The 22,837-nt window shown below is 48.3% G+C and overlaps 1 protein-coding gene across 1 annotated transcript in view; it reads right to left on the bottom strand.

Moving 5' to 3' along the window:
- Positions 1–22,837, bottom strand: part of LOC119383142 (myelin regulatory factor-like protein) — a 118,756-nt gene that overhangs the window by 43,241 nt on the left and 52,678 nt on the right. The window contains exon 2 of the mRNA XM_037651155.2: positions 1,427–1,508. Coding sequence (XP_037507083.1) covers positions 1,427–1,508 — 82 coding nt within the window. The remainder of the gene's footprint in view (positions 1–1,426; positions 1,509–22,837) is intronic.

The raw sequence follows: 22,837 nt of genomic DNA, 5'->3' as shown, positions 1-22,837 counted from the left end.
ACCATGTAATTCAGCATGCTTTCTTAGTGGCCACATAGATGGGGCGACGTGCGCGCGTGTTGCGCGCTTTAAAGATCGTCGCCCCGCCCCTGCGAACGCCGTTGCTGTTCGCTCTACAGGGCATCGTTGCTTTCGTGCGCTTATCTCACGGAGAGAAGGGGTGGCCGGTGGCGTGCTTCGCTTCGCTCGCTGCAGCGGCCGCGTTTGCGAAAGGAGCGCGCTGTTGAAACAGAAATAAGTAACAACTGTGACAACTAGTTCGCGCTCGTCTTGCGTGTACCTGTTCGTTTGTTTCGTGCGTCCTGCTTTATGTTTGAGCAGTGCGCTTCAAGTGTCAAGCTGTGACGCATTAGTTCGCGCTCGTACTGTGTGCGTTCTTTTCGTGCGTCCTTTGGGCTCGAGCGATGCGCTGGCAATTTCGAGCTGCTTTCCGTTCTTCGCGTTACATTACAATTTATTGCTATCGCAATGATTGCTTCGCCGTTGCGGCGAAACTGTGACTTTTTTTTTTCTTACAGGATGCGCTGAAGAATCGCACAACACAGATGCATACTTGTCCACACATATACCTGCGACGCCGGCCGGCTTTTCATACGCACCCGACGCCATTAAAAGTACGTCCTCGGACAAAACTCGGCAAAGTAAACTTAAAAGTATTACTAAGTTAACTGCCTGATAATCTCAGGGTGCTTTGAGGTACCGCGCATTACAAGCAGTTTTGATAAATTCTCGCTCGCGGGACGGGCGGCGTTCTTGCGACGTTCTAGGGCAGCCGATGCGTTCTCATTATCGACCGACGAGCCGTGATATCGAGCTCAGGTATACGATCAGCATTTTCCAGCACTACAGCTAACGCCGAATGCATTCCGCGTGTAAACAAGGGGAGAGAACTTTTGTCTGTACAACTTTCCTGTTTTAAACATCGCGTGTCCCGTATCCCCTATCTCGTATCAGAAGAGCTAAATATCACCTGTGCTACTATTGTCCTTAAGCGAAAATAAATAAATAAATAAATAAATAAATAAATAAATAAATAAATAAATAAATAAATAAATAATAAATAAATAATAAATAAATAAATAAATTTGCCACTTCAGTTCTTGTTTAGCCAAGTACCCTTATTTATGTGTAAATGTTTAGGCGTCCCGTCAATACCAAGAAGCTTCCTATTACGCACAGAAACGTCCACATCGGCACCAGAAGGACGACACGAACAGGACGAGTATATTTTCTTATCCTTGAAGTAAATTTACTGTATGGTGTAAAGAAAGAGAAGAAGAACTCACAAAACACTCTCGTAAGTGCTTATCGTCATTGGCGGGCTAGCTTCGCTAATTATATGTCCAACATCAGGATTGGTTGAAATATTCCCTTACGATCACTTTTAGCTTAATTTTAGTGAACACGGGCCCAGGACAGCACTCACATGTTGCCGTCGTTGTTGATGTAGTCTTCGAGCTGGCTGAAGTCGAGGGCGTCGTTGTCGATGCCGCCGAAGTCAGTTCGGCCTGGAGAACAAGAGAAAAAACACAGAAATATGTGAAACAAATGAAAACGAGAACTGAACATGAAGCTGCAGCAAACAAAAACGGTGCCTAATATGCGCTGAATGCACACGAATGCGCAGTTCTTATTTCAACTGATATTTTTTTTTTGTCTTTTCCAACCTTGCACTTAAGCGTCACCTAACATTCGGTTCCTTTTTATCTTTTTTTAAATTTAATCACCTAAGAGATTAACTTATAACTTATTACGGATAACTTCGGCATGCGCTCAAGGCCCTAAATTGTCGTATGCCTGCTTCTCTACCACCTGTTTCCGCCATTGCTCGAAGTACTCGGCTTTCGGCAGTATATCGTCTAGCGTTTGGTACGACCACATATAGTATAATGTGAACACTCGCGTTGTTACCTTTAGTACCAGGAAACCTTTAGTACCCGTCTCGTGCTGTTGTCCCAGCTTCACGCACACAAACCATACTGGTGCCTGTTGTTAGCTAGTCACAATCAAATTTGATGTAAATAATTATCTGCGGCACCCTAGAAAATGAGCATTCATATTTTAATTACTGAGTCGGGACAAATATCAACTTATGAATGAACGTTGAAAACAAGAATCGTGTCACTAATAACTCGCGCGGCAGCTATGTCGAAGTGACTACATTGTCTATAGCGCTTGGGCTGCATGTACACTCATTGAATATGCGTAAAAGACGCGAAATGTCCTTTCAATGGAACGATTAAACAATGTCGATGTTTTTTTTTGTTTTTTGAGCACTGAAAATGACTGAATATCGATGTCGCTGTAGCAACAGTAAAACTATAGTAGCAACAACAGTTTAGCTGCTGCTTTCTAATATCATATGAAACGAAACAGACATATGGCTTTGTCCCGCTAATTTTCACCGTGCCCATAAAAGGGTGTGCACTTTGCACGTTTTTTTTTTATAGATTTGTGAGGGTGGCATACAGACTGACGCTATAGACACAGCGTACTTCCGAAGTAGCCAACACTGAAATCTCCCTTAGAGAGGAGACTTGGTGTACAGATTTACCGGGCGGCTCGCTGCATCAAATCCTTAGGTCGGTCGGACTGAGTTGAAACGCAAAATCAAATAACAAGGCGCCTGATGATCATTCATTGCGTATCATTACGATTGTGTTGTTGTTTCCTTTGGTTCGCATTTTCTGATGCCGCATTCTTGATGTGTGGTGTGTTCAACTAATTTAATTTAATTTGTTGTCATTTCTTTGTTTCCTTGAAGATCCCCCCCGGGGGGGGGGGGGGTACAATGTGTACATAAAAGGTAGAAGTGTGGTCGCCAATTTCAGAAGCTAAATTGGTTATAGCATAAGTTTTCCATGCTACTCAAGGAAATCTCCTGCGAAGACTGTGTGAATGAAAAAAAAAAAGGGGGTGGGGGGAGGGGTGTGATTAAAAGCCTTTGCACTAATAATAAACTGAAATGCCAAAAGAACTCAATTTCCAGGTGTGGTCCTTACTGTAAGCAGTGACTAAGCGCATGGTGCTATGACTACACACAACGTCAGGGTGTGGCGCGTAATTAAGGTATCGAGTAGGCTTGGCCCGAAATAGTCAATACACGAACGCGTCCAAACTTGTCACACATTTATTTCAGCTATACAAAACACAGCATTCTGACGTCGTGGTTATTGCGCTAATATACCCAAGGCCGGCTCTCTCGTTTTATGAGGCCCATTGGAATAGTAGGCGATGATCTTATGTGCATAATTTATACTGACAAACGGGTGTGCTTGGGTAGTATTCACCTATACGCATGTATGTATTGGGGTGAGGTGACTTAGCCCGCTAAGATGCGAGCATACCGGCAAGACGAATGCCTCAAGCGAGCATCTTAGATTATTGCCACGCGCCCGATTTCTTTATTTTTGATGTGATCGGGTTTCACCCACAAACAATTAATGCAGCTTGCGCAAGGCTGGGCCACGGCAGAGCTGGTGGGCACCTAGCTGGTCCTGGCTTGGCTAGGATTTTGCCATCTCACCTCTCTCTTTCCCATTCCTTGCTGTGCTATACAATACATGGCTATGTTTGCTCTCTTTCTTAACTTTTTTTTAGTCTGTGTCTTTCTATCTCTATGTCTATTCGTTTCACTGTCTTTCCTTCCTTTCTTTCTTGCTTTTTTGTCTTTCTCTTTCAATGCTTTCTTTCTGTCTCTCTCTCTCTGTAGTCTTCTCTCGCCCTCTATCTTTTTCATTCTTTCTTCCGTTGGATTTGTATATCACTCGCTTTTGTCTTTCTTTCTCTCTGCACTCGTTCTCCTCTCCTCCTTTTTCTCTTCCTCGCCCTCACATCCCTTTCCCATCCTCTTACTATACTATACCATACAAGGCTATGCTATGCTCTGCTAGCGTGCCTGGATAGCCGAGTGGTTACGACGCTGGCCTTCGGATCGGGTGGACGCCGGTTCGAATCTCGCCTCGTCAAGAATTGTTTTTTCGTCCAGAATTTCTCTCATTCTTTGTTTTTCTCTCTCTCTCTCTATACTCGTTCTGTCGCCCATCAGAGTTATTGCATCCCTCGCCGGACAATTCGACGCACGCTTTCTGGCAGTGAAGCAGAAGAGAAAGAAGAGGAAGGCGATGAAGAAGACGACGAAGAGAGCGCGTGCCGATTCATGATGATGATAATTTTCTATCTACAGCACACGGCAAACCTGGACCATAACAGCTGCTGTAAAACTGCTAGCACCGCTCGGCGCTGGCTGCGTCGTAATGTTTGCGAAGCTTCCGATGGTTCCGAGAATGTTCTGTTGAGATTACGCGCAAAACGCGAGCAACCTGGTTTATCCTAGAGCTAACGCGAGCACCAGCGATAACGCTGGAAGATTCGATAAGGCATTCTATAAGAGCCGACGCATTTCATATACTACGAGCAGATTACTCGACGGCCGACGACTATTCTCGCCGCTATCAGTGTGGTATGGTATGAATAACTTTAATGACCGCTATCAGTGTACAGCGTGAATTGCTTGTACTTTGGCAAAAGTATGGCATTTTCCGGGCACAAGTTCGCCCGATAAACAGTTCCGTATTTTCGAGCCTTGCTGGAGCCTTCTGCACCGTCACAAGCACGTGACATTATCATAAATCGGGCAACGCTAGACCTCTAGGGCATCAAATGGGGCAGTGGAAGAACCGAAGCTGGAACGCGGACTGATCCGTGGGTTGGCGAAAGCCGATCTTATGCACTCCTGGCACGCGAATTCCTCAAAAAGTCCTTAATTAACCCACGGGCCAGTCTGGCTTCCGATTTCGGTGTCCGCATCGGTTGCCTCGAAGTATCGCCAAGGTATACTGAATAATTATACGCTGCTTAACAATTGGTATTCTTCAGCGCAAATCTTCAGCTCCCTTCGCAGCGACGCACCGCATTCTTCACCGCATTGTACGATTGTGTCGAGGTGAAATCATAATAAATTCAAACAAGACACGTCGAAAAGTGTCGAGGTAACTTTTCCGGAATTCTCGTATGTCTAATATATGGCGGTAAGTATATCGCTAAAAGGAGGAGGAACTAAACCGAAACGTATTAATGCAAAAGAACAATTGCGAAGGAAATTGTCAAGAAAACAAATGGCCGAACTTTTCAATCGGGAAAGCTATTCTCATGATTACAATGAGGGTTTCATCGTAGAGCTAGTTGTTTCGTTAGGCGATGCTCTTGAGAACAATGCCGTTAACTAACCCGTCTGCAGCAGTAGTATATACAGGGTGTCCCAGCTACCTTTAGCCAAGGGTTAAAAAATACAATATTAGAGGCAGGCTTGTGAAATCAGTTGCAAATTGCTGACAGCCACCTTGCGCGCTACAGACAATTTTTTGTTTTGTAATTAACTAATTTGTTAATTAGGACGATTTAACTAAATTGCTAAATATTGACTTTAGGCAAGAAATGCTGCTTGCAAAGTTCGAGAGCGTCTTCAGAAACCCCAATCGCATCATTTGCGATAAAGAAAGTCTCACGTATACCATTTTTTCCAAGCTGCAAAGAAAGCCCGCGAAATACAAAAAGAACCACGTGACTAGCGCGCTCGCGCGCCGCGAGAATGCTGCCCTCAGCCGTGGTTTGAGCGAACGAAATCAGCTGCGGCCGCGACTCGGCGTCTCCGTTGCAGCGGTAGGCCGATAAGTTAAAGGTGGTTTCTTGGCCCGCGCTCTCTACAACTTGCACCATCACGCGCGCAGCTGGCTGGCAACGGGCCAAGAAACCACCGCCCACTTATAGGCCTCCCGCTGCAACGGAGCCGGCGAGTCCTGGCCGCAGGTGACTTCGTTCGCTCAAACCTCGGCTGAGGGCAGCATTCTCGCGGCGCGCGAGCGCGCTAGTCACGTGGTTCTTTTTGTATTTCGCAGGCTTTCTTTGCAGCTTGGAAAAAATGGTATACGTGAGACTTTCTTTATCGCAAATGATGCGATTGGGGTTTCTGAAGACGCTCTCGAACTTTGCAAGCAGCATTTCTTGCCTAAAGTCAATATTTAGCAATTTAGTTAAATCGTCCTAATTAACAAATTAGTTAATTACAAAACAAAAAATTGTCCGTAGCGCGCAAGGTGGCTGTCAGCAATTTGCAACTGATTTCGCTCGCCTGTCTCTAATACTGTATTTTTTAACCCTTGGCTAAAGATAGCTGGGACACCCGGTATAGGCGGCTCGGCATACGTAAGCAGATTCGATATACGTGCGTTTTCTTCAGTGGCTTGAGTGCCAACGTGGGAGGCGGCTGCCACAAACTACCCTTTAACGGATCCCTTTAACGCAGCAACCACAGGAAGTAAGGATGGCTGGTTAATAATATGTGTTTGAGTGCACTGTAGCTCCAATGCTTCATCTAGGGTTTCAGACACCGCGAGGTTCACGCGCAACAGCACTTGAGTCTCATGAGAGTCGGCATTCGGCGACGACCGCGCAACTTGGCCCCTCGGTTGCAGTACGCGCGATCATGCGGTCTTTGTATCAGCCGCAAGTTGTCCGAACACCGACCGCCAACCACGAAAACAGGCAAGAGAGGCAAAGACAGCTATTAGGTTAAGAACAATGCACTGTCTGCGCGTTAATAAGCATTTTAACAACTTGTGAGTCGGCGTGTGATTGCGCCGTGCGATTTACTGAAAAGCCAGTTTTCAGTCTTTACGACCACTTTCTGCATACAATGTCACTTTAGGATTTGCAGATACACTTGGACTGCATGACATACTCGAGCATCCAAGGCGAATGAGACTGTTGCCTTTTTTGCTCGGACTCTCCTAAGACCGAGGAAACTTAGAGTATTAGTGCAGCATAGAAGTGGTATCGACGCCTGCGGTGCTGCGTCGACGGCGGCTGGGAGGCCACTATATGTTGAGTGAGAGGCCTCGTATTTAACTTTTTAAAATTCAATTACATGGACACTCGAGGCGCATTCTTGCCGTCGCCGTCATGTCCCGTATAAAGTTTAAATCCATAACATCGCCCCGCGCGTCGTACTTTCTATGTTGCGATCGAAAAGACTGCGAAGGCTGCAGACGGGCGCGGATCAAACAGAGATGAAACGCACCGGCCGGCTCCTTCGGGCGAAGGAGCATGAAGGGTGGAGGGCTGCATCGCTTGGGCAACAACTGCAAACTTCGATCAAAAGGGCGTGGTCACGCACGCTATCTCGACAGAAATCGGTAGTCGGCTCTTACCCTTGTACATGCTGTGCTCTCACCGCTTACTTCGTGTTGAGACGGCTGACAGCAGGAAAACCGCTTCGTTCTCTGGAGCGGCCGTGTTCAGGCCCTTATACACTAGCGTTATGTAGGGTTACGCGAGATTTGATACTAAAGGAGTTAGCTGTTCCGATTTGTTGCTATCGAATTCACTGCTTGGCCCTTGCGGCGAAACTGACATTTTTGTTTGAGGCTGCCTCCAGAATAGCCAAAAGCAAACGGAGAAATTTCCTGTGTATCTATAGGCGTTGATATTTGTGTCCCTGAGGGGTACTCCAGCGTTGTTTGATAGATTATACGGCTCGTCACGAAAGCGCTACGCATTTTGTGTATCGAGCTTGGGTGGTTACCTCAGCGCGTGCCAGAAATTCGGAGTGCATGAAGTCACTGCAGTGGTGTTTGTAAAGCACCAGTATTTCTGGGGCGGAGGGGGGGGGGGTTAACTATACTTTACGTGTGTTCGTGCGTACGTTTGTATGTGTGCGTGTACGTACATATACCCATGCAAAACTAAAACATTTCAGGGGAGGGGTTGAACCCACCCCCTGGCTGCGCCACTGTAAAGCACAGTCTGCATCTTGTCCCCACACGGTGGCAGATCTAAATATCAATAAAGTCCGACCCACCGGAATATACTAGGCGACGGATGGTAGACAGCCAAAACTTACTTCGCGTGTTTGTGCCTTGTCTGTACTCGCTTAGTTCCATGCTACACTAGAAAGCAAGGGATCTAGCGCGAGCAATCCTAACGATAGATGACATATCATCAACTAACGCTACACAGACACTGTCTCGAGAGGAGCAAAAACTTTTCGTATGCATGTCTTCTGTCTTATGAAAGCATCCATGGGAGAAATGGAAAGCCCTCCTTACGTCGCAGGATCTGGACACACATCTTTTCCGTGTGAAACGAGGTGCCACGTCCATGGCACGGCGTAGTCTGCACACATACGCGCAATGTGAGGTCCGTGCGGTGGCCCAAGGCCCGTAAAGGGCCCAAACTCGCTCGCCCAATAAAGCTTCTCTCCTTGCTTTCATACATGCGGGCGGTTGTAATGCATATGAGGCCATCTATTCAATTTAACGGACGCGTCCGCTTAGAGATACTGCAACAATGCGTAGCAAACTTCACTTGCTGGGCGAGTCGGTTGTGAATGAACAGGAAACCAGGGAACAAATGGACGGGACGAGCACAGTAATTGCATCAAACTTTACGCCTGGAAAATATCCTACAGGAAAGGCAGCGCATGCTCAACGTACGTATACACCGCGGCACTAGACAGTCTGATACTACTGTTTTGTATTCAGCCCCAAATGGTGCTTTTCCTAAGCACTCAAGAATAAGGTTATTTGCAAGTCCGGGGATCCTTCCATCCAATACTTTCCTGATGCAAGCGCCTGTTTGCTGGTTTCCCGTTAATTTACAATACTGTGGTAAAGGACAAGCTATCAGATACAGCTATCTCTGACCGCTATAGTCGCGCGCGGGCTAGGAAACATCCAGCGGGGTCCCCAGCGACTCACCGTGTTGGTGTCGCTCTGGCGAGCACATACCACGGGCCGCTGTAGCGGCGCCGGCGGCGACTTCTGGATCGCTCGACGCCGGCCGCCAAGAACAGCCCGCCGTGCGGACGTCTTCGACAGCCCAACTACGGGTCCGGCAGCGTACGTCTAAGCCTCCTCGCCATCGTCGCTGTCACACGGTCGCTTCGGTCGTCTCACGTCGCCCACAGAGACCGATGTCCCGCTTTGGAGACACCCCTTCCACACCGGCCGAAGTGCCGACGATGACCGCGCCGCGTCGTCGTCTCTGACGGCGGGCTCTCGTTTCTTGCTCGATTCCGCTTCGCTCACCCCGCTCACTTTCTGCACTCACGAACACCTCAACCCCCCCTTCCCCCCTACTCTCCTTTTCTGGTCGCACATCACCAGGTGTGGAGGACACGCACTCTCATTTCGGCTACAGTCCTTACTTTCGCTTTTATTTCAAAAAGAGGGCGGGCAGGAAGGAGGGAAGGGACTTCGATCGCTCTAAAAATTAGAAACCACGTCGGGGCGGAGCGGGCACGTTTTGCATGCTGTATGGGCGTGTTCCGAAGAATATGCGCGTCTTTTCTTGTGGAGGACGCACGACAATCGGTACATCACACGTAAAAAAAAAAAGAAAAGAGCACCTATCGGCATTGGGAAAATGAAGTGGCATTGGTGGCTTGAACTTCTCTCCTTTCTTTCCCACTTCCGTGAGAACGGATCGATCGTGGCCAATTGTTCAAAACCGTCCGGCTCATTGACAACGGGAGCTTTTTTTTTAAACGCGCCGAATAAAAACTAAGTTGTCTGTTAGTCGAGGGATCACACCCAAATGCGCAAGGTTCTCCATTAGGTATACTGCCAAGCTTCACAGCACCCCCCTCTCCTTCCCCGTTGATCGAGTCCGATAGAAAACAAGCTTTGCAAGTGATGCAAAAAAAAAAAAAATGAATTGAAGCGATGACGTGGTTCTCGGCCTGCCTTTGGTCCCCGGGGTTATAAAGGTGGAAAGTAAATGGATCTTGAAATGCAACGTGAGGGGTCCTCGACCGTCATTATCGTCAAAAAACCTGCATGGTCATAGTCCCGCACGAGACATGTCTGAGTAAGGATATGCGGTAGATTTGCCTCCCCCTCTCCCCTTCTCTAGATGATTAGGGGGGCGGCCGACCCCCTAATCATGTAAAGAAGGGGAGGAAATCATCTAGAGAAGGAAAAAAAGGAAGCGGAAGAAAGAAATGACCGGATGACAGGTCATTCAGGACAGGTCATCCAGACAACATTAATGACACAGAATAGAATGCGCCGGTAGAAATAGAACAGACACGCCTGAACAGAAAATAAAACAAATAAAGTTTTACAAACGGGAGGCCGACGTACGTTCTCGAAGAAAAATCCGAGGGATCCCACGTATTGTGGGAATCGATTTCGTGCGAAGTAGCAGCCTATGCCGGATTTGTTACATAGAGCCGAGCATTAAGAGGTAGATCGACGTCTCTGTGTAAATTGAGTAGCTGTGCCCATATTGTGGGTTTGCCAGGCACGTCGAATGCGCTGGATGACGCAGAATGGAATGCGCCAGTAGACATAGAATAGACTCGCATTAATTGTTGGGGTTTAACGTCCCAAAACCACGATATGAGAGATGCCGTATGTGGAGGGCTCTGGAACTTTCGACCATCTGCATAGGGTTATTTAACGTGCACCTAAATCTAAGTACGCGGGCCTCAAGCATTTTCGCCTCCATCAAAAATGCGGCCGCCGCTGCCGGGATTCGATCCCGCGGCCTGCGGGTCAGCAGTCGAGCACCATGACCGCTACATAGACCACCGCGTCGGGTCAATAGACTCGCATCAATAGAAAACAAAACAAAGACGTGCTACAAACGGGAGGTCGAGATAGCACGACGGTCGCGTTGAGAAGGAAGACTAGATGAAAGGAAACGAAGAGTGCGACGCAGGGGCGTAGCCAGAAATTTTTTTCGGGGGGGGGGGGGGGGGGGGGTTCAACCATACATTATGTATGTTCGTGCGTGTGTTTGTATGTGTGCGTGTATATATACGCAAGCAAAATTGAAAAATTTCGGGGGGGGGGGGTGTTTGAACCCCCCCAACCCCCCCCCCCCCCCTTGGCTACGCCCCTGGTGCGACGGTAACCTTACTACATGAGCTCGCCGAGAACTAATAAAACCGGCAAACATAACCGAGTCTCATAATAAGCAATCACGTAGCCGGGACGCTCAGCAGACACGTAGTTTTACTTAAGTAACACGAAAAACTGCAGTACAAGGAAGAAAGCGATCATTAACAAGAACAAGCATGAATGTAAAAAAAGCCGCAAAAGTTGTATCGCGATGCCTCTCTGGATTACAAAGAGGTGAATTATGCGCAGCTGACGATAACGTACGGTCGGAAACAAATGAAGAAGGCTGCGCCTGCCCATCCGATTGCTGCTTTCTGATATAAAAAATGAACCAAAGGTTACCTTGCGGCAATATAACAAGCCACTTGATCTGCAAGTTGCAGCCACCCTTATACCGCATGAGGACTATACTTTGGGAGTATGTAGTTCAACCAGCCATCAATTAAGCGCAAGTGCCGGAAAGAAAAAAAAAGAGAAAAGGAAAAAGAAATAAAAACGTTCGCTACCATCCTGGCACACATGGGCACGCGTCCAATTTTGTTAATGCAAATTATTATTATTATTATTTTACTCTTCGGGCAACATTCCCCCTCTGGCCTTTCTCGTTGACTCTGCAGGTGAACTTTTTTAGCGTTTCTAACGAGAAGGATCAAACGGCCAACCTGGCCTTTCTGTCGCTTTCACTTGATCGAAAAACAAGATTTCACTTGGTCGAACAACAAGATGAATAGAACGATAATAAACGTTCCTTGAATCCCGTGCGCTACTCACATAATGCTGTCAATGACAGTTGAATGCTCTTTATGAGCTGGCGCGTTGAGTGTCGGCTCCCTGTTGCTTTGAGTGTTGTACGTCCTTACTCGCGAATGTGTTCGCTTGTTTGAAAGCTTAAAAGCTTAGTTTTGTCGCCCTGTGTATTGCAGGGCCGCAGACAAATAGTGTGGAAAAGCCTGCTTCCAGTGTATCGCAAATCGGGGTTAAGATAGTTCAACTTGCGCTCACTATTAGGAATGATATTGGGCTTAGTTCACTAGTAGTAGTACTAGACAACTTTATTTTTGTTCGTTCTGCATGTCCCACAGGGTGGAGCCTTTAGTATATGGGTCCCATTTGCTGCTGCTATCTGGCTCGACGTTACTAGATTAGCTTTTGTTGATCCGGCTGGCCCGGTTAATCTGCCTCCTCTGGTCGTCCAGTGCTGTGCTGGAACGAGCGGCTTCCCCCCTTTGGGTGGGGGAAGGATTGGGTATTCTAGGTAGGTCGGGCGGTTTAGGGCATTCCCACGTGGAATGGTATAAGCATAGGTGTCCTAAGGATATCGGTCAGGATACTGTATAGAGCAAGAAGTGTGGTGGAGTGCCAGCTTCATCAAGCTTTATGCACGACACCACTGGCGTAGCCAAGGACGGGGGGGGGGGGGTACAGCCCCCTCCCCCACCCCGAAATTTCCCCGCCCAAAAAAAATTTCTGGCTATGCTACTGCACGACAGCAATGCAAATGATCATAACAGAGAGATAATAGTATCGGGGTCAAATTAAAAAAAAAAAGAAACTCCAATACCTTCTGATCTCACCACGACACTTAATTATTGGAAAGCTTTCGCCTCTGCTGCGGCACGTGGGCCTCTATTATTACGTTTGTTTTGGACCTATATGCAACTGCGCTACAGTGAGCCGTAGTGGGACTTTCACATCGCAACCCTTTTTAGTCTCCGCGCGGCGGCGCCTTCCTGAAGCCCAACGCCATGAGCGACGTCAGGCGTGTCCCACGTGTAGTCCTCCTCCGCAGCTGTTTTAAGTTACTTTTTCTCAACCTTCCCGGCATTCACTCGTTAACGACGACTCGCTCGAACTCACACTTTCACGCCTTTCTTCTTTTCCCCACCCTGCAAAACTCGACCGATATTTCGGCAACTTCGGTTCACGCAGCTTGAAGCGTCAAATGAGTCGCGTCGACGTTTTGACTCGAAGTAAGCGCAGACAGCGAGCAGTGCGAAGTGTGTGTGTGTGTACGTTCGTACGTTAAGTTCGCGTTTGTGAGTCCGCGGACTTCGAAAACGAGAAAAGAAAGAAAACGAGGTGACGGTAAAATAAAGAGACGTGAAATTGGCGATGGCAACAGCGGTGTGACGAAGCTCAGTACCCGATCGCGGAAAAGGCGAGAAAGTGAGGCGGTTTCTCGGGAACAGAGCTAGCGGAGCACGTTAAGAGAGAGAAAGGTTGACTTTTTTTCGCAGAAGTGAAGAGCGACCCACTGCCGAGGTTGGTCGCTAACGGGACTTTTTTTCATTCTTTTTTCGACGATGTTCATTACGCTTCACTGACCCCCGTGAATGCGTGCGCAAGTACACACATGCGTTCGACGAAGTCGTCATCTCTATTTGAGTTTGTGTTTCAGCGAAACCTATTGCTTTTGTTCGGCCCTTTTTCTTTTCTAATTTTTTTTCCGCCCTCTTCTTTGTCGGGCATTATTAGAGAGACACATGGTGTGCTGCTTTACTCGCTTCGTCTCCTTTGTTTTTGCCACTGTTTGGTTTCACTTTTCTTCTTATACTGATGTTTGTGGACAAGTGTCGAGTCTGAGAAATCGGCTGTGGAACTAGAGCAAACAGGTGTATGTTCTTTCTTTCTTTCTTTCTTTCTTTCTTTCTTTCTTTCTTTCTTTCTTTCTTTCTTTCTTTCTTTCTTTCTTTCTTTCTTTCTTTCTTTCTTTCTTTCTTTCTTTCTTTCTTTCTTTCTTTCTTTCTTTCTTTCCTTCTTTCTTTCTTTCTTTCTTTCTTTCTTTCTTTCTTATAGGAATTTGCGAAGTATCAGGAGACGAGGAACGCAAGAAGAAAAAAAAAAAGAAGAATGAGGAGGAGGAGAAAGCAGAGCTGAACGAGACATAGCGGCTTCTCGAGCATGAATACGCGGGAAACGATTATGGTTCGCATGTTAATAGTAACAATTTCTGGTGTTTTACGTGCCAAAACCACCATGTGATACAGGGCACGCCGTAGTGGAGAGCTCCAGGTTAATTTAGACCACCCGGGGTTCTCTAACGTCCATCTAAATCTGAATACACGCTTGCCCTTATTTTCCCTATCGGGAAAATAGGGGCAAGCGAAGCTTTGCGTGCGTGACGTGCCACTTACCCTCCCCCCACCCCCCGTTTATTTCGCATTGCGCAATGCTCCCTCTCAGACCCGTAGCCAGGAATTTTTTTCGGGAGTGGGGGGAGGGAGGGGGGGCACTTGCTGAAAACCTTGACTATTTGAGAACACACCCATTTTCATTATTTATTTTCGGTAAAAACATCTACTTCACCAAAATTTCGGGGAGAGGGGCGGGCCCCTGTCCCCCCCCCCGCACCCCCCTGGCTACGGGCCTGCTCCCTCTTAACCATTTCCTGCCTCCATGCCGGCAATTGGACCTTCATTCACGTGCTTAGCAGCGCTCCATTTCAGTTGCTACAAACAATAACGACGGTTACGCGTTCATGTCCAGGCAACAATGAAATGCGGCAACGTAAAATTGACAAGTGACCTCGATAAAAGATCAGATCGCCACATCAGCAACGCGTCGCTTCAGATGCTACAGGCAACAACGAGGGTCACGTGTTCATATCCAGGAAACAATGAAATGCGGCAACGTGAAATGGCGAGTCACCTCGATAAAATATCAGATTACCATATCGTAACCGGTTGATGGCCGAACAGCCCACAATCGAGAGAACATCAGTTATTGGAAAACGGCGCATACAAATACGCATGTTAGCGGCACAGGCGTGTGTCGTCTCACTTGCCTGTACGCATGTGAAGTGCGCACCTTCGAGCACCGCATTTCTGTACGATCGCCAGCACCGGGTTTTTCAGCGAAGCTGTTATGCTTTTCGTTAGCCGTTACGCGTTCGCATAAACTGTCATCATGATGAATGGCCTCTATCGTTGTAGCGCGTGCAACGCAATAACTCGGCTGGCGCCCGCTCTCTCCGTCCTCTTCTCCAACTACTGCTTCGCTACCCGAACATATGCACCCGGCGCGCGCTCTCCCGCTGCGCTGATTGGTCCGGCGTGGGATGCAATAACCGAGATGGGCAGGAGAGCGAGTACAGAGAGAGAGAGAGAGAGAGAAACAAAGCGGGAGTAAGAAAGAAAGAGATAGAAAGAGAGAAATTCTTTAGACGGGAATCGAACCCGCGTACCCACGGTCTGAAGGCGAGCATCGTAACCACTCGGCTATCCAGGCACGCTGACAGAGCAAGACATAACTTTGTATAGTATAGTATAGCAAGGGGGTGGAAAAGGGAAGTGAGAGTGAGGTGTAGAGATGCGAGGGTGATGAGGAGGAAAAGGAGGAGGGGAGAGAGTAAAGCGCAGAATAGAAAGAAAAAGAAAGAGAGAGAAAGGAAAAGAAAGAGAAGGAAAGGCAGAAAAGGAGAGCAAGATCTAGACAGAAAGAAAGAGGAAGCGAGAAATAGAGACAGAGAGAGAAACAAAGAAAAAAATATATAGAGAGAGGAAGAAATATAAATATGCAGAGACAAAAAAGACGTAGAAAAATAGAGAGAAGAGAGAAAAGGAAAGAAAGCGAGAAATGAATAGAAACAAGGAAGGCTACCCAGCTCCACACTTCCTTCCCGCCACCCTCTGTCCCATTGACCCCTTCCCTACAAACAAAGACAAATACAGGTGTTCATTCATTCATTCATTCATTCATTCATTCATTCATTCATTCATTTAGCCTAGTAGATCAGCAGCAACGGTCACTTCTTCGAGAAGAAGGAAGACGAAGAGGCAAGCGCGAGGAGTGGGCCGAGAAGACAGCTGGACGCCATGGCCTGGCTCTCCAACAAGAAAAATGCCAAGGCAGTGCGCCTCCTAACACCTGAACCGCAGGCGGACGACCGCCGCACCGAGGACCTCTGGCTGCCGCTGCGGAGAGCCTTCGACGAGATTCTGGAGAAGCGAAGCACCAGCCTAAACTTCGACCAGCTGTATAAAGACGCGTACGCCATGGTGGTACGGAACGAAGGGGAGCGCCTCTACTACGGACTGCGCGAAGCCCTCCAAGAGCATCTAGTCAACAAAGTGCGTCCTCTCGTGTTGGCTAAAGTTGACGATGACTGCTTGCAGACGATAAATCAGGCCTGGGATGATCACCAGACGAGCATGGAAATGATTAGCGACATCGTGAAGTATGTGGACCACGCTTACGTGCCCAAGAACAACGTTGACAGCGTGAACAAACTGGGTGTGCTGCTCTTTCGCGACGAGGTGGCTCACTGCGGCGACGTGCGGGACCACCTCCGCGACGTTATGCTCGGCTTGGTCAAGACGGAACGCGAAGGCAATCCAGTCGACAGGGTTTCTTTGAAGAAGGCGTGCGAAATGCTCGTAGCCTTGGGACTCGACTCGAGGTCAGTCTACGAAGAAGACTTCGAGAAGCCCTTCCTGGTTGAGTCGGCACAGTTCTACGCTTTACGGGGACAACATTACATCGGAACGAGGGACTCTCTCGAGTACGTCGCCCAAGTGGAACAGCACATCAACGAAGAGTCGGAGCGGGCGAAGCAGTGTCTCGATGAGTCAACCGTGGCTGCAGTCTTGCAGGTGATAGAGAAAGAGCTCATCTGGAAGCATATGAAGGTCGTCGTGGACATGGAAGACTCGGGTGTCGAGCATATGCTCAAGAACCAGATGGCGGATGACCTGGCCCGATTATTCCGGTTCCTCAAGCGCGTTCAGGGAGGCGTCAAAACGTTGCTCGATTGCGTCAGCAAGTATCTGCGCAATCTAGGGAGATCTGTCGTGAACGAGCACGGGGACTCGGTGAGCCTAATACCGAGAGTGATGGAGCTGAGAGATCGCTTTGACCACATTCTACAGCACTCTTTCAACAACGAAGAACTGGCCAGGGACATGATCGCCGCAGACTTTGAGTGCATACTCAGCAACACGCGCAAATCACCCGAGTACCTGTCTGCGTTTATAGACGACATGTTGCGAAAAGGGATTCGAAACATGACAAAGCAGGAGACCGACCAGTTGCTGGACAAAGTCATGGCGATATTTCGAGCCCTGCAGGAGAAAGACCTTTTCGAGCGCTACTACAAGCAGCATCTGGCCAAGCGGCTTCTGCTCAACAAGAGCGCCTCAGACGAAGCCGAGAGAACGATGGTCGCCAAGCTTCGAAATGAATGTGGTTGTCTCTTCACATCCAAAATGGAAGCCATGTTCAAAGACATGAACACTTCTAGTAACATGATGAAGCAGTTCAAGGAAGCAGTTTCCTCTTGCAGAGTGGACTTGCACGGAGTCGACATAAACGTGCGCGTACTCACGACAGGCTTCTGGCCCCTGGCTGCCGCCACGCAGCAAAGCAAGATTCCCGTCGCCCCGTGGAGTGCTTACCAGGTATTCCAACGGTTCTATTTGGCGAAACATAACGGCCGACAGCTCACCCTACAGCCACATCTAGGCTGGGCAGACCTGAGCGCCGTGTTCTACGGGCCGGCAGAGAACGAGCCATCTACGTCCCAAACGGCGAGCACATCGTCCGGCGAGCTTCAGCCGCGAACTTATGTCATCCAGGTGACGACGTACCAGATGTGCGTGCTGATGCTATTCAACCGCCACGACGAGATATCGTACCAAGACATCGCCTCCGAGACGAACATCCCCGAAACAAGCCTGGTTCGGGCATTGAATTCGCTGTGCATGGGCAAAGCCTCCGAGCCCGTGCTTACCAAGACGCCCGCCTCAAACGAGATTGAAAACGACCACATTTTTGCCGTTAACGACGCCTTCACGTCCGACCTCCAGAAGGTCAAGATTGAGTCAACGTCCAGTAAAAAGAACACTGCACCAAAGAAAGCTGAGCCAGCGGTCAACCTTGACGAAGACCGAAGGTATGAGCTAGAAGCGGCCATCGTAAGAATAATGAAGGCACGCAAGACGCTGTCGCACGAAGACCTTCTCGTTGAGGTGACGAAGTTGCTTCAAACCAGATACACCCCCAGTCCTGCTGCATTCAGGAAGAGAGTAGATGCTCTCGTAGATAGAGAGTACCTCGAGAAGGTCGGCGAGGACCCAGAAGTGTACAGCTATGTGCCATAAAAAGGCGGCACCGCTTCGTCAGTGAGCTCAAATGTGCAGCCAGCACAAAGATAAAAAAGCTGTCTTCGAATACAGCCTAATGCGTGACGCAGGCCCTTCCACGACGTTGTGGTAACTAAATTTCACCCCTCCTGAAAGAAATACAATAAATATTCTACGCAAAATCTCTATGGGAGTTGTCTGAATGATGCGTAAGCGTTTTCTACTAATCCGCTGCTGTTTGGTCGTATGCTAGTGTTTGTATAACTGACATAACGAAGAACCGCGGTAGCAACACCGAAATGTCAAGTGAGACCAGCGTGAGGCGGCAAAGAGGCGAGTAGTGCGCTTTCAATGAAAATTAGTTCCGCAGCACATACCCTTGAGTATATTGTTCTGGATTCCAGGACATAAGGGCTTATTTCTGAAAGAAACAGCGGATGCGCGAGCAAAGTCGTCATTGAATGGCTCGGTTATTAAATACGAAGCATTTCTTAGCGAACCCTAGGTACTTTGAGCCAACGTTACTAGAACAAACTCAGTTTCAAAGCTCCGTATCTCCGCCAGCGGAGGAGGGTGGTCCGAACGGCGGTCGCGAGAACTAGCGGCGCTGCAGTTCCGTCTTGCTCCACTATCGGCGCGTCGTCTGCTGCCACGGCATAACGCTGCGGTGCACCGCGCAGTTGCTCGCGGCAACTGCGCGGCAACTTTCTTATTGTATTAGTTAGGTGGATGCTTAGGTGGATATGCATAAGGTCGTCTGTATGCATTGGCCCGCGTGCGTTGTTCATTGATTGGCTAAGAATCGATGTTCGGTCTATATTGCCACGCCCACTTCTTGTTTTATTTTGATGTATTCGGGTTTGACCAGCAAGGACGGTTATCAGCGCCCGACGCTGTCCGCGAAGCAGTGTTCGAGAAGCTTCGCGATCGTAGATCGTTTTGGTAAGATTGCGCGCTGCACGCGAATGTTCCAGCTTTGTCGAGAGATAACGCCGCCACCAGCGATATCGCTGGAAAGTTCGATAGCGCCTGTATAAAATCCGACGCCCTTGACCGCTTGTCACTTGATCGACGGTCGACGCTCTGTTCGCCGCTTTCAGTGTATTGCTGTAGTTTGACTTTGAGTTTCTCGGCCACAAGTTCGGCCGAATAAAGAGTTTCAACTCGGACCTGCTGACTGCTGCCTTCGTCGACGTCCCGACCCTGTGACAATATTTGAGCTGTCTACATTGCGCTTAACTTCCAGGCATAAGAGTTTCTAACTGAATGAGGGTTTTCAGCGTAATTTTTATAACTACCACCACAATTTTAGCCGCTGCCGTCTTATCTAGACCAAGAACAACCCAACACGTTTGTAAAAGCCTTTATAGTGTACAAAGAAGCGTACTTACTCGAGATACAAAAACGTTCTAGAAAAACAGTACTCATGTTTCTACAATTTATTGAAAAAATTGTTTTCGAAAAAAATTGCCAATGCTCTGCAATGTTTACAAGACACGTTTTCGCGACGGTTAAAGGGATACTGACCCAAAATCGGAAAATTTTACGAGAACTCCGTAAATGAAATCTCAGTGTGCGATTACATAGAATAGATGTCGTCTCTGAGCAATTTTTTCAGCGATAGTTGTATTTTCGGTGTCGTATAGTTGTATTTTCAGCGACAGTTGTATTTTCTACGTCGCATCCTTCTACGGTGCCTTACACAATTCGAACAGCTCGGCCGTGATGTGAGCACCGAGCAGTTATTCGCGCGTACTCTGTCACAGTCGTCAGTATTCAACTTCAGTTTTTCAACTTCACCGAGCAGATGTTCCATGCCCGCAGCACTTACACTGTACGACAGCCGTTTGCGTTTCGTGCTGTAGCCGTTCACTACGCAGTTAAACTGCTCGTCAACTACAATTATCTTTTGCACAAGTAAGTCTCCGTTCCCGAAGCAAAGTGTGGGATTGGGCTAGTTGGTATTACATTATTAAACTGCTCAGCGCAAAAGATTTGACACGGTACAGCTAGAAAAGACGAGAACCAGCGCTGGTCCTCGTCTTTTCTATGTGTACCGTGTCAAATTTTTGCGCTGAGCAGCCCGTTCCCGAGCCGGTGAGTGTAAAATATTCCGCACATCTTGTTGTATACCTCGTCGTAAAATCTCTCGAAAATCCACTGCTTTGAAGGCATGGCGACAGCTGACAACTGATCGAATGTCAGTGTGATGCAACTCTCAGTCTCGGTAGCGTATCTAGGTAATCGCCTGCCTTTCGTTTTGTTGTTCTATTTCTGGCGGCTCCTCCAAACTGGGCACGGGGCTTTCGCGGGACGCCGTGCGTTTTGGGGAGGATTTGCGCCAAAACCCCGAACATTTTGGCTTTGAAATGTGGGGTGGAAGTGCTGGGAACAAGCGCGGCACGGCACCGGGCGCGAGTTCCCACTTTCCACGTGGGATCAAAACCTCTTGTCTCGCAACGACACGACGATAGTGCTTTACAATGTCGTCACTCTCAAAATGAACGTCACAGACCCTGCATTTCGCAGTAAGCTTTCTATCTTTGCGATGCGAAGCTTGAATTGCGTAGGGTCTTTTGGAGGTCCGAAGAAGTGTCATGAAGCGGAGTCGTCGTTGCGGTAGCCGCTCTTGCAGCCCGGCGCAAAGCAAGTCGGCATACCGCACTGTGAATCTGTTCGCCCTCGTTACGCTTCGTACATCACTTCGTACAAGACGCTAAGCCCGGTCAAGAACAGTCGCAAAAATGACGAGCTAACAAAGCGCAGACGACGCTGTAACCCACGTGCGCTCGTACATCGCCGGCGCCGATCACAACAAGCGCCAGCCGCGGGAGCTAGACGTGACTGCAGCGCCACTAGTTCTCACGACCGCCACGCGGACCGCCTCTCCGGCGGAGCTTTTAAACTGAGTTTGTTCTAGTAACGTTGCTTTGAGCGTCCCTATCTATCTATCTATCTATCTGGCCGCCTACGTCTGGGAGCTCTCGTGACCGCCTCTTAAACTTGGTGTAGACTGAAATTGGCATGGGGGGGGGGGGGGTAAGATGATCTGACGAATATGACTGTCTGGTCATGACATGAATAACGTGAAAATCCTGTCGCGTACGTCGTCAAACCCTTTCCTCCAGACCCGTGTGGCACATACCCGTTTACCACGGGCCGCGTTGTACGGGTGTGCGCCACAGGTGATTGAGAGTTTATATCTACCTAGGAACAGCGAGAACAGAGATTGACAATTTAAATGCGAGAACGTTAAGAAAAACCGACGTCGGCAGCGCTGACCGGACGAGTACAAAGAATAAAAATTGGGATGCCAGCAGGAATCGAACCCGAGCATTCTGCGTGGCAGTCAGGTGTTCTACCACACAGCCACGACAGGTCTAGAAACTGAAAAGCACCCTATACAGATGTAATGTCGGTGCAACGTCAATTGTGGTTGTGGTGTTGGCTACGTATTTTTATAACAAAGCAATAAACATTACACCTGTACTCGTATACGATACAGGCGTCATGCAAGGTTAACGTCTGTGGTTCCAGTGTTGGCTCCGCTTTTATAGAAGTCTAATTAACATTACATTTGCATTTCTGTGATTCAGCAAGCTACAAATTCAAGCGTGGCTCCATCCCGGAGGAATACGCTAACGAAAGTTGCGTATGATATTCATATCGTCGCACCGTAAAGTGCACTTCGTTTCGATAACACTGACGTATGTGCTCTAACGTGAGTGCTGACGTCACGTCCGACATAAGTTACCCTTTAAACGCCAGTGTTGTCATTGTGCCTGGTAAACCCACGATGTACACACACTACACTTGCAAAAACACGACGATCCACCTCGTAACGCTTGGCTCAAAGTAAAAAAATTCAGCATAGAGCTACTCACTGAGTGCTTCGCATGATACCGATTCCCACAAAGCGTGGGATCTGCCGAATTTTTTTTATTGTCACAACTTCTAGTCATATCAAAAAAGTAATGCAAGATGCGTGAAGAGTCATTCTTTCAACAACGCAAACAGTACGTCATCGTGCATGAAATGATTCCTCACGTCAACATTTTATGCTGGAATTTCAGGAATTATGATTTTGAAGTGTTCGTGCGGCACATATTTACATTTTCGCCGAAACTCTTTTGCATTTAGTCATTTAAACAACAATGTGGAAGTGGTTTTCACAAATGCGTGGCTACTTTTGGCTGCTTTTTAGTGTCCTTGGCACAAGTTGGCCACTGTTTGGATAGTTTTTTTTTTTCAATCTTCTGGCTATTTTTTGCCTTTTCGACCCGGAAACCCTGCCTGCAAGCACACGGCGCGCGAACTGTCTCGTTCCAGCATGACGCGATGATACGAAAGAGTGTTCTCTGATGCGCGCCGATGCTGTCACACGCCGCATCTATTAAGAACGGCGAACGTAAACACGGCGTTATCCATGACCATGTAGCCGGAGCAACGGAACAATCTGCTGCTTCTTGTCGGCCGCTAGGGAATCTAATAACATTATTAGATTTCCTAGCACGCCCTTGATCCGACGTGGGGTCCGGGCAAGTAAGTGCGGTCGGGTGTCATTTTGTGCTCTCTGTCCCATGAAAGGATTTCGGTGGGGGCACGGGCCCGGTGTGCCACCCTGTGGCTTCGCCACTGGTTCAAGGCACTCGTTTTCGGACTGCGGGGACCCGGGTTCAAACCTCTGCCCCGGAAAAAAAATTATTTTGTTTTATTATCGGCTATTTCTTCGGTGCGCGCGCGCCAGCTGTGGGTGAGGAGGGTATTTTGGAACACCGCCAGCTACACAGGTCAGTCAATACAAGCTTCGCTTGAAAAAGAGAGAGCATGCACAGCCGTGTATATACTGGCAGA

Source organism: Rhipicephalus sanguineus, chromosome 2 (genome assembly GCF_013339695.2).
Source record: "Rhipicephalus sanguineus isolate Rsan-2018 chromosome 2, BIME_Rsan_1.4, whole genome shotgun sequence".
NCBI classification, from domain to species: domain Eukaryota; kingdom Metazoa; phylum Arthropoda; class Arachnida; order Ixodida; family Ixodidae; genus Rhipicephalus; species Rhipicephalus sanguineus.
The sequence above is the reverse complement of the archived record's forward strand: the minus strand, read 5'-3'. Positions and strand labels throughout refer to the sequence as shown.